Source organism: Orcinus orca, chromosome 8, assembly GCF_937001465.1.
Source record: "Orcinus orca chromosome 8, mOrcOrc1.1, whole genome shotgun sequence".
Classification (NCBI taxonomy): Eukaryota; Metazoa; Chordata; class Mammalia; order Artiodactyla; family Delphinidae; genus Orcinus; species Orcinus orca.
Genome location: NC_064566.1, coordinates 37638842 through 37651549, shown reverse-complemented (window position 1 = coordinate 37651549; position 12708 = coordinate 37638842). Strand labels below are relative to the sequence as shown.

At 36.7% G+C, this 12708-nt stretch overlaps 1 protein-coding gene across 1 annotated transcript in view; it reads left to right on the top strand.

The window, feature by feature from the left end:
- The window catches only part of GTF2H1 (general transcription factor IIH subunit 1), a 32490-nt gene extending 19782 nt beyond the window's left edge, over positions 1-12708 (top strand). Inside the window, exons 8-15 of the mRNA XM_004263896.3 lie at positions 779-906; positions 1020-1107; positions 4871-4959; positions 5340-5457; positions 7472-7562; positions 8040-8155; positions 9248-9340; positions 11697-12708. Of these exons, the coding sequence (XP_004263944.1) occupies positions 779-906; positions 1020-1107; positions 4871-4959; positions 5340-5457; positions 7472-7562; positions 8040-8155; positions 9248-9340; positions 11697-11783 (810 nt within the window). The 3' untranslated portion in view covers positions 11784-12708. The remainder of the gene's footprint in view (positions 1-778; positions 907-1019; positions 1108-4870; positions 4960-5339; positions 5458-7471; positions 7563-8039; positions 8156-9247; positions 9341-11696) is intronic.

Genomic DNA, 12708 nt, shown 5'->3' with positions numbered 1-12708 from the left:
CTGTCACTTTCAAAAGTGGTCTTATTTTTACCTTGTTTTACTTGTCAGTTGTCAGTCTTCTTTCATGTAAGTTCCATGAGGCTGTCTGTTCTTATTACTGGCCTATCCCCATCACATAGGAGGTATTAGGCACTCAGTAATTATTTGATAAATGAATGAATGGCATATGAGTTTTTATGATCTTTCTCATACCTCTTTAACCTTATGTCCCACCAATCCCTGGCTCACCCTTCATTCCAGGTATACCGAACAACATACATACCCATGGCACAATATGCATTACATTACTTATATACCTTTGTTTAGTTTCCTCTTCCTGAAATGTCTCCGTTTTTGCCTTGCAAGCACCTATTCATCTTACGGTGCTCCGTGAAGCTTTTTTGAACCTACCCTACCCTCCCTGTACCCCACTCCGGTGGGAGTGACCACTTCTTCTTTCGTAGCCCCTGTGAGTTTTAACTAAGTGTACTGACTTACAGCCCAACGTCCCACTAACTAGTATTTTAATCTAGATCCAAAATTGCTCTTTAGGAAAAAAATGCAGCACCTAACAGTTAAGGTATTTTTGTGATACTAAAAGCAGTTAGTAGTATTTCTTCATTTTTTGCGTGTATAATGTCACTTATTTTTAAATGTTTACCTGTAAGTATTTGATAATGCTTAGAATTAATAAAGTCCTGTCATCCAGAAAGTTTTTACGGCTCAACATGTCTCTCATAATAGATAAGAAAAACAGAAGTTTATTTTAATTTTTAATCTACTAAATTGTTTCTCACAGGGCTATGGCATTTCCTCTGTGCCATCTACTTCTAATTCTAAATCCATAAGAGAGAATAGTAATGCTGCCATCATCAAGAGATTTAACCATCACAGTGCCATGGTCCTGGCAGCAGGTCTCAGGAAACAGTTAAGTACACATGCTAAGATGCAGTAACTGGGTTTCCCATGATAGCCAGATGGAGTTTTGTTGTTGTTCTGCCTGTGGTTTTCAACATTAATTTTTTTTCCTTTGTTTTCAGAGAAGCACAAAATGAGCAAAATGGCGAGCCCAGCAGCGTCGATGGAAATTCTGGAGATGTAGATTGCTTTCAGCCAGCAGTAAAAAGGGTATGGGTAAAAAGTCTGGGACATTTACGGCTCACATTTCTCCAGATACCTTATGTAACTGCGAGTACCTTATGTTGACCCTTGATCAGTTCAGATGACTCAGTTCCTTCTGGCCAAGATGTTAAGCATTTGGCTTAAATTGTAGAACATTTTAAAGAGTACTTCCTCAGTTTTGGCCTGCCAGCCTGCTTTCCATGGACTCAAGTCTGTTAACTGTTTTTATTGTTTTGTTTTATTTTTTTATTTTTATTTTTTTCCTTCACCTGTAGACACATACACATATTAACATACAGTTTTATTTTCTGGGAAAGAGTATCAACAAAGACAATATGACAGAAAGAAAAAACTAAAGGTTAGTGTATGTGATTTTAAAAGATAAGATTGGCCCTCATGTTAAAGCCTGGCATTTCAGAACTGGAAATGTCTTTCATTAAATACTGAAAAGAGGTTGTGGGGGAATATGAACAGTTACCTACTTGTATGTTTCTTCTCTCCCTGCAATTTTGCCAAGCTTCGCTATCCCTCAGTTTTTTTAAGTTCCTCCCTCCCTTGTTATAAAAATAAGTTATGATAAAGCTTCCTTAGAGGGCAGTCAGGCAATGTATTAAATTTTTGAAGGTTTATACCCTTAATTCCACTTCTGGATGGTATTCCACTTTGGACAGTTATTTATTTATTTTTTTTTTGGACATTTATTTTTACTTTTATTTTTATTTTTTTATTTTTTTTAAACATCTTTATTGGAGTATAATTGCTTTACAATGGTATGTTAGTTTCAGCTTCACAACAAAATGAATCAGTTATATATATACATATGTTCCCATATCTCTTCCCGCTTGCGTCTCCCTCCCTCCCACCCTCCCTATCCCACCCCTCCAGGCGGTCACAAAGCACCGAGCTGATCTCCCTGTGCTATGCGGCTGCTTCCCACTAGCTATCTACCTTACGTTTGGTAGTGTATATATGTCCATGCCTCTTTATCGCTTTGTCACCGTTTACCCTTCCCCCTCCCCATAGCCTCAAGTCCATTCTCTAGTAAGTCTGTGTCTTTATTCCTGTTTCACCCCTAGGTTTTTCATGACATTTTTTTTTTCTTAAATTCCATATATATGTGTTAGCATACGGTATTTGTCTCTCTCTTTCTGACTTACTTCACTCTGTATGACAGACTTTAGGTCTATCCACCTCATTACAAATAGCTCAATTTCGTCTCTTTTTATGGCTGAGTAATATTCCATTGTATATATGTGCCACATCTTCTTTATCCATTCACCGATGATGGACACTTAGGTTGTCTCCATCTCTGGGCTATTGTAAATAGAGCTGCAATGAACATTTTGGTACATGACTCTTTTTGAATTATGGTTTTCTCAGGGTATATGCCCAGTAGTGGGATTGCTGGGTCATGTGGTAGTTCTATTTGTAGCTTTTTAAGGAACCTCCATACTGTTCTCCACAGTGGCTGTATCAATTTACATTCCCACCAACAGTGTAAGAGGGTTCCCTTTTCTCCACATCCTCTCCAGCATTTATTGTTTCTAGATTTTTTGATGATGGCCATTCTGACTGGTGTGAGATGATATCTCATTGTAGTTTTGATTTGCATTTCTCTAATGATTAGTGATGTTGAGCATTCTTTCATGTGTTTGTTGGCACTCTGTATATCTTCTTTGGAGAAATGTCTATTTAGGTCCTCTGCCCATTTTTGGATTGGGTTGTTTGTGGACATTTATTTTTAAAAAAAATAAAGATGTGTGCAAAGATTCAGATCCAGATACTCATGGCAGTATTATAATTGAGAAAATAGCAACCATCCTAATATCCGTGATACATCCATACAGTGGAGATTGATGCATGCAGCAATTGATGGCTTTTTAAAAGGATTAATGATATGTTGAATTAAAAAGAGTTCACATATACCATACGATAGTTCAGTTCATTAAAATTAAATTCAAGAAACCATTTTTGAGTTGCCTTACATGCCATATTAGGTGGTGGGAAACAAGAAAGAATAAGATTGGGTTCTTGTCCTCAAAGAATTTAGTGTCTACAGGTAAAACAAAATCAAAAGAATAATTATAAAACAATTTAAAGTATAGTAATTGTGTGATTTACAATAGGAACCAAAGAGTGAGCAAGTAGATGAAGTTCACAGAACAGACTAATACGATATAATTAAGTTTATGATTTTTAAAAGGGGATTATGGGCGAGTCTTTTATTTTATATATTTCAGTTACTTAATATGTTTCTACAGGGATATACACCTTTAAAATTAACAAAGTCAGTAAGATATTTCTTTTCTGAACTAAGCAAAGTGAATCTAAAATGTAAGTTAGAGATGCTAAAGAAGAAATCTAGGAAGTGATGCTTTTCTTTGCAATATTGCACTAAGTACTCGTGATTCTTGGTAGTGAAAGAATTGTCAAAAATCATTGTGTGAATTTTCACAATATTCAGTGATAAACTGACTCTATAGATATTTTTTCAAGTCAATAGTTGTCTGCTGTGTGTTCTGCAAGGGATTTATAGAATGAGAGATCCAGAAGTATTATATTCATGGAGCTTTCAGTTAAGTATGAAAGTTAGGTGAATAACTAGGCCTTGGCAGAGGCTTAGGATTTGGATTTATATAAGAGGTTAGGTTGGGACATGACTTGGGTAAGGTAACAGCAGGGGTAGAAATGAGCTTGACATATGGGAAAGGTAATGAAGACATCAGTATGCTTTGAAGTTGGCTCAAGGGTGTAGAGCTGAGAAAATAATAAAAGCTTAGGCTGAGTCTAGGTAAGGTGGGACTGATGGATGTGTTACTCTGAATAGCATGCTGAGGTCAGATCTGTTCCTATACTACAAGAGGACTATTCAGACTCTTAAAATAGGGGCAGTTTAAATACTGTTTTCAGATTGATCTTTTTTGAGGTATATTTAATATCGTAAACGTTTTGGTCCTAGCCTGGGAAGCTACAGATGAGAGCTAACCAGATGAATTCCATAGCTCTGTAGGGATGAAATATTGTAAAATTGTTTTCCCAAATGTTTACATAGATTGTCACCATGTGTCTTATAATTAATGTGTTTTTATTATAAGGCTATAGAAATATAGCATTTTGTTACTAGTCCAGGAGAAAACACAGTAGTAAAAACAAAATAAAGAATCCAGAAGTAAACCCAAATATTTATTACATGGAGGGATTAAATACATATATGATAAACATGACATTTCAGAATCAGTGGGGAAAGACATTATTCTACAAATGGTGTTAGGGGGACTGATTAATAATTTAATATTTTAAAAAACCCTCAGATTCCCTACCTTACTACTTATTTCAAAATAATTCTAAGTGGATCAAAGATTTAAGCAAAAAATTAACCCACAGAAAGAATAAGCATAAAGGGAATAATTAAAATTGAAAAACACCAAATTGGAAGAAAAGTATTTGCAACACATGTAAAAAAATTATTTTTTTTATATTTATTTGGGGAGAAAAATAGTAAAATACACATTTTCATCTACCAAATTTTCAAATATTAAAGGTTCAGTAATGCTTAGTTTGGTCAGAGTGTAGGAAAACAGGTACTCTGTGTAAGTGGATGGTGAAAAACAATGGGTTCAGCCATTTGTAGAGCATTCATGTCTAGGAAGTGAGACTCATTTTGGGAAGACTTCATATTTTATCCTCTGTACAGTTTTGCTTTTTCAGTCATGTTCATTACTTTTGTAAGAGAACTTTACAATAAAAAATGTTGTGTTGATAATTATAGGCGAAGTTACAAGAGTCCATTGAATATGAAGACTTGGGAAAAAATAATTCCATAAAAACAATTGCACTAAACCTCAAGAAGTCAGATAGGTAAGTTTGGTGACTAATATTAAATTAACTTGAGACAGAATAGTTTTATATTACAAGTCATTGCAGAATATATTCTGCAAGTATAGAACTCAAGTTTTAATTAGTTTGTTACCATAAAATACAGTATCTTATTTCCTTAAAAATTTACTTTTTGCGTCTCAGGAAAGGATCCTAAATGATGGAAGCCAAGAAAATAAATTTTGGCAATCTGTGCTGTTTTCTTCCTATTGCCCTTACAGGAATTAAATTATATTATTGAAATATTTTTAACTCCTTACTTTGGGGAGAATGTTGTCTTGAGACTGCTAAAATATTTGAAAGACAAATGTTGAGCACCTTTATTCTGTGTGATTAGTAATTTCTTCTTTGCTAATCTTCAGGTACTATCATGGTCCAACTCCAATCCAGTCACTACAGTATGCAACAAGTCAGGACATTATTAATTCTTTTCAAAGTATTAGACAAGAAATGGAAGCTTATACACCCAAATTAACTCAGGTAGGTGACTTGTACTGTTTGAAAAACAGAATTCCCATTCTGTTTTCTGAGTTTATGAGCACATTCACATTGAACTGTAAAACTAATACTTTAATGGGGTTTAAAGACATATTTCTGCTTAATAAATTGAAAAAGAGGTAGAGAAAAGAGGTATTTGGCATACCTGAAGGTAAGATGATGATGAAAAGTAAGATAATGAGTTTTGTGATTGCTGATTTTTTCTTCCATATACACAGTTTTATTGGAAAAATCTCCCAGATTTCCCCAAATTTCTGGACATCACTCTCTAGATACTATACTTGTGCAAGATCTGGCCCTTGGGCCAAAGTAGGTCCACCTAACTTTTTTAAGCTGTGGTCAGTCTTAAATATTTAGATTCTTCCGCACACCCCTAAAAAAGTGATTTCATCATCTGAGACACATGAAGAGGTCATCTGCCCTCGGATGTGTATACCTGAGTGTAGCCAGTGACTAGTCGGCAAGCTCAGCAGTCACTGAAACTTCTGGTTACAATGCATTATAACATTTCTAACAAAAGGAAATAGGAATGAAGTGAACATTCATGTCCCCTTGACTCATAGTTGTCCTATAATGTGCTCTTTACACCAAGTTAAATATTTTTTTCATACACACATAGGTTTCTACTTGTAAAAACTCCACTGAGACACACTAAACCTGCGCTTGAGCTATTCAGCAAATGATTTGTTCCTCTCCATGGCTAGCCCTTGGTACTTGTTAGGCACTCAATGAAGAGATAGATCAGTTATGTCCCTAAATGTTGATATGGATACAGTGGGGAATGTGGGGTTTTTTCCCCTTTTGGCGAGGTGTATTCACTTCTTGAAAAGTGACAAATGGTATATTTCTGCTTTGCTGGATTTTCTTATGTCAGCTGCCATTAAGGATTTAACATTTGTTTTATTGTCTTTTTTTTCTTTCCTTAAACTCAGTTTTACCTTAGCGCTTTTACCTTCAGTGCTAAGAGTTCATAAGTTAAGTTGGTACTTAAGTAAGGGCTTGGCTAAGACAGAGAAAGACAAATATTACATGATATCACTTCTATGTAGAATCTAAAAAATAGTACAGGGACTTCCCTGGTGGCACAGTGGTTAAGAATCCACCTGCCAGTGCAGGGGACACGTGTTCGAGCCCTGGTCCAGGAAGATCCCACATGCCGTGGAGCAACTAAGCCCATGCGCCACAACTGATAAGCCTGCGTGCCACAACTACTGAAGCCCATGCACCTAGAGCCCATGCTCCACAACAAGAGAAACCACTGCAATGGGAAGCACATGCACAGCAATGAAGAGTAGCCCCCACTCACGGCAACTAGAGAAAGCCCACATGCAGCAACGAAGACCCAACACAGCCATAAATAAATAAATAGATAGATAGATAAATAACTCACTCCCAATCTTTAAAAAAAAAAAAATAGTACTAGTGAACTTATTTACAAAACAGAAACAGACTCACAGACATAGAAAACAAACTTATGGTTACCAAAGGAGAATGGGGGTGGTGGGCAGGGATAAATTGGGAGTATGGGATTAACAGATGCACACTACCATATAGAAAATAGATAAACAATAAGAGTTAACTGCACAGGGAGCTATATTCAGTATCTTGTGATAAACTATAATGGAAAAGAATGAAAAAAAGAATATAGATATATACATATACATGTGTAACTGAATCACTGCTGTACACCTGAAACTAGCACAATATTGTAAATCAACTATACTTTAAAAAAGGCAGGGGGGCTTGACTAGACAAAAGCTGTGTATTTTGAAGTACCTGTGGACTTGCCTGGTATTCCTGGAAGATTGGTAGGTATTCTGTTTCTACACATATTGTGTTTCTAGCCTCGTGGAAAGTGGTTCACTCTGGTTGCTAGAACTTATGTATTTATACAGGAATGAAGACTTATTGGACATTTTGCTATAGAACTGAAATGTTAAGTAAAAAAGATGGCCAAAAAAGAGAGAAACCACTTTTTTGTCTTAATTTCTTTCAGGTTCTCTCAAGCAGTGCTGCCAGTAGTACCATCACAGCACTGTCACCTGGAGGAGCACTGATGCAGGGAGGGACACAGCAAGCCATAAACCGTATGTGCTGGACCTCATGTTGCTGTCCCTTTACCTAAATAACCTCAGAAGAGCAATTTGAGAAGAGTGCTAAGTTTTATTGGTTTCTCTTTGGGACATTTCTGGAATTTTTGTTTTGTTTTTATGCATCCAGATCCTAAAGCATATTTAGACAAGAGTTGATGTTTCAGTATTGTTTTAATATTACAAACAGTGGCACGTTGCTGTGTCACACTAGTAATGTGTGACATTGCTCGTCACACATTTTTTTTCCTCTCCTACCTCTTAAAGCAAAACCTGAAAATTCCTCCAAAACCCCAAGGAAATTTAAATTCTGTGGTCTTTCGGCCACAAAATCAGTAACTTGTCTCAGAATAGCACATCCTGGTTTAGTATTGGTAGAGTGCGCATTCAGATTTATTCTCTGAGTTGTCATTCTTTCAGAGACCACACACGGGAAAATAGCTTTTATCCTATGGACCACTTTTTCTTTTGCAGAGATGGTGCCAAATGATATTCAGTCTGAATTGAAACACCTGTATGTGGCTGTTGGGGAACTTCTACGGCACTTCTGGTCCTGCTTTCCCGTTAATACGCCATTCCTAGAAGAAAAGGTCAGAACCGATTCCAAACACAGCCAGCTGTTGTAGTAGTGTAACTTAGTGAAGTGTTATCTTGAAGTTGGAAAATTGTATTGAATGTTTACCATGTGCCAAACACTACTTTGCATATATTGTTTCATTTAAGCCTCACAGCATCCTGATGGACTAGGTATTGACACCCATTTTGTATACAAAGAAACTTGAGATCCAGACCAGTTCCATAACTTATAATCGTGCATCTTAAAAGTTAACTGAATCACTTTGCTGTGCACCAGAAACTAACACAACATTGTAAATCAACTATAATTCAATTTAAAAAAAAAAGTAGTAATAGCTTTACTATATAGATTGCTCTTACAAACAATCTTTAAGAGAAAGATAAATACCCCATTTAAAATAACAGGCAAAACATTTCTAACAGGCGATTCACTAAAGAATGCAAGTGGCCCAATAAACCTAAGAGGAAATTTTCATACTCAGTATTCAAATAAATTATCTTTAAAGCTACATAAAAAGCGCATTTTTCATCTATAATTTGTAAAAGGATAAAAAACTTAGAATGATCAGTGATGGCCAAGTTGCTAAGAAGAGAGTCCTTTCCTCCACTACAAGTACTACCTTTTTAAAACACGCTTTGACCCAGAAATTCAACATTTAGAAACTTAACCTAAGGAAATAATTAAGAATGAATGTATGCAAATATTGAGCCATAGAGATGTTTCTCTACCACTGTCTGTGTAGAAATGGTCTAAATATCTACCAGAAGGGGATTGGTTAAAGATACATCCATTTTAAATGACGACTTAGTATTTAATGACTTAAAGATGTTCCCGTTAAACCAAGTGGAATTTTAAAACAGTGTATACTGTATATTTTCTACATATGCATTTATACGCATGCACAAAAAACATCAGGAAGGATATGAATTATAAACCAAAAGAATCTGAATATATTCAATATTGCTTCTCTGCCTGGTGGAGCCAGTTAATCTTAAAAAAAAAAAAAAGAAGAAGAAAGAAAAAGAAACCTTATGTGTGTTTTTCTCTTGATCCCTGTAGGTTCTTTAAGAGTCTGTAATTCATTATTTCTCTCATCTTTTTTTAGGTAGTGAAAATGAAAAGTAATTTGGAACGATTCCAAGTTACAAAACTCTGCCCATTCCAAGAAAAAATTCGGAGACAGTATTTAAGCACAAATGTAAGGCAACAATTTAATTTTGGCCTAATATTTTTCTCTGTGTAGTAAAATGATGAAATTTACTGTTTTCCTGTAAATGAGTATATATGTTGTTTTTTTTCTGTTGCTGGGAATACTGGGGGTTTTTTAAGGCTGCTTTTTTTTTTTTTTTTTAAAGAGCATTTATTTATTTTATTTTTGGCAGCATCAGGTCTTAGTTGCAGCACGCGGGATCTTCGTTGAGGCATGCGGGATCTTTCGTTGTGGCGCCGCGGGCTCTTCCTTGCGGTGCGCGGGATTCTCTCTAGTTGTGGTGCGTGGGTTCTGTAGTTGCGGCACACGGGCTTAGTTCCCCGGTGGCATGTGGGATCTTAGTTCCCTGACGATGGATCAAACCTGTGTCCCCTGCATTGTAAGGCGAATTCTTTACCACTGGACCACGAGGGAAGTCCCAGGAATAGTTTTTTAATTGTAAAATGTATCATACATTCAGAAGTGTATAAAATACATTTGCTCTTTTAAATAGTAAAACAAGTATCTGTGTACCCACCAATCATGGTAAAAATAGAACCAGTACCCTGAGTGTCCCTGTCCCACTCTCTCAAGGCCATGACCAGGATTTGTAATAATCACCTACATGCCTTTCTTTATAGATTTACAACCTATATGTATGTTCCTAAAGGTATTTATTTTGAAAACCTGAGTAGCAAGTACAAATGTAGCGATGCAGAGAAAGGTAGCATTGCCATTCTATGAAAGTAAGCTGAACAGTTCCTGGATTATGGTCTGCCTTCAGCTTCCCTGGTTGACAGCAGGGCATGGCAGTGGGTAAGAAGTGTCACCTTATGCCCAGGATTTTTAGCGTTGTTTTTAATGGAAGGCTAGAACAACCACACAAGATTGTTTCTCTATGTGTTAATGCAGGTCTTCTCAGAGGTGACAGGGAAAAAAGTAGTATGTACAAACTTAGAGTTCAGTGTTTCAGTGAGTAGGATAATCAAAACAAGTTTTACAGTTGAAAGTTGAAAAATCTTCATCAGTAATATTTTTAGTAAATTTTTATTCCCTAAACATTCTAAGTGGTTTTTCTTAAAATATAACAATGTTATTTATAATCAGAAAAGAAGCTCGAAGTATCTTCCCACAGCAGAGCAAGGGTGACAAGTAGATTTCAGTTTATGTGCCTTCTCAATTGACTGTCACTGCCTGGAGCACTGTAGTCAACAGGATTCTGAGGCCACGTGCGGCCTTACAGGAGGCTGTGGCGTTCATCTCTTCTAACTGGTTCTGTGGAGCCACTGCAGCCTATGGAGCAGTGTAGTTCCCAGACAGAAGTAAATAACATAACACTCCCCCTTGTGCACGTGCATGCACGCGCGCGCACACACACACACACACACACACACACACAGTGATAACAGGTGTGGTAAATAAGAGTTTATTTTGTTTTTAACTACCTCAGATTGAATCTAAGTTATTGGCATGCTACAAGGATTTAAGACTTCCTGGTCTCTGTCCCCATACTGCCAAAATTGACTTGCAGACTTTTCATAAGACTTTTACTTCCAACCATGTAAATTACACTCTCCACTTCCGAGGAAACAGATAATCCAAAGACACTCTGCCTTAGGAGTCTTTATCAGCTTAGATCAGTGTGGTCCTGTTGACTTCTAGTTATGTCTGTGACGAGGGTAAAATTTTTTTCTGCTCAAGATACGTAGTCCTGACCTAAGGCATGACATAATACTTGTGTGAAGCTTTGAGACCATTTAGATTTTTCTGTAATCTGCTGAGTTACATTGAAATCCTGAAGTGTTAGACCTGGAAAAGACCCTAGAGAACATAGAAAAGTGCTTCACAAGGTTGCCTGTGCAGCAGAATTAAGTGGAGGAGCTTTTGAAAATCAAAAGATTCCTGGGTCTCATCCCAGACCTGCTGCCTCGGAATCTTCAGGGGAGTGGGGCATTTTTCAAATTTTCTCTAAGTTAGTGTTGATGCTACCCTCTTGATCTTAGTCAAGAGGCTAATGTTTATATCTAGAAATCACCAGTTTAGTTCACCTTTCTCATTTGACAAAAGAAACTAAAGCCTAGAACCCAGGATTTCATGTTGTCCTATGGCTGGTTAATGACAGGGCAGACATACAGTGCAGGCAAAGCAGGTGAATTTCCAGCCTCTACTGTACCCCACCATCCCTCTTACCTTTCTATACAAAATGTGTCTGATAACACCTTCACAGAGGGCTTGCATGTTACCTCATTGGAGAAACAAAAAAGAGCTTGGGAACAGCACTGAAGTATGTGCCAGATCTGGATCAGAAGCAGTAACTTCCCCAGCCTTTACCATTGTTGCCTAAGTGTCTTGCTATGTTTTTCAGTTGGTAAGTCACATAGAGGAGATGCTCCAGACAGCTTACAACAAGCTCCACACGTGGCAGTCACGGCGTCTGATGAAGAAAACGTGAAGTGTCCGTGGCTCTCACAGGTTCTGTGAGACTGAGAGAACTGTGACCTGCAGCGACTCTGGAAACCTGGCCTGTCAGACATGCAGGTGATCACACAGAAGTGACAAGAAACATCTGTACCATGCCGACTCGGAGCTGATGCTATTGTACTTGCACATTGAGAACTGAAAAGAAGGGAACTAGGATTAAACTAAAAGCTAGGGAGGTAAATTAAGGCAGAACCAAAATGAGCTAAGTTGCAAATATATATATATATATATATATATATATATTTTAAAAAGACACTGTTTACAGCAGTTACTCAGGAACTGCTATTGATTCACATTAAGCTGCTTTCAGGAATCTTAAAAAAAAAAAACTTTTTAAAAGGGTGCATTGATAAAATCTGAGGATTTTTGGTTTTGTTTTGTTATTGTGTAAATTTTTTTTCCTAAGTTTATGGCACAGGGTACACCTTAAGTATTTCTCCTCCATCTTCCACTTGGATCCTCAAGTTTTGCTGAATTCTAGTTGTACCTTACATCAGCAAGCTAAAGAGAGTACTTTAAAATAAAGCAGAGGGAGACTGTTGCTCAGCCATCCAGAAACAGTTGTAGTCAGAAGACATCATTGGTCCTGTGTTTCCTACGGAAATAAGAAACAATAAATATTGCACTGAATGTTTGTGGTTTGGAGTCCCTAAAAGATAAAGAGGGGACATATTTGCAGAAAGTCGTGTGGGGTTTTTATGCAGAATTTTGTCAGAGGACAATGCGCTGCATGTTTTTCTTTGAGTGCAAATGTACATTGCTAAGATTTTTTTTAAGATGGCATGTGCTTTGAAAAGAAATTGCATTTTTAAGAGTTTAAAAATCTTATGAGTGAGAGATATAAGAAATCTTACTTATTTTCACCTCTTTAGAAAAAATAAAAGATGTTTCTCATA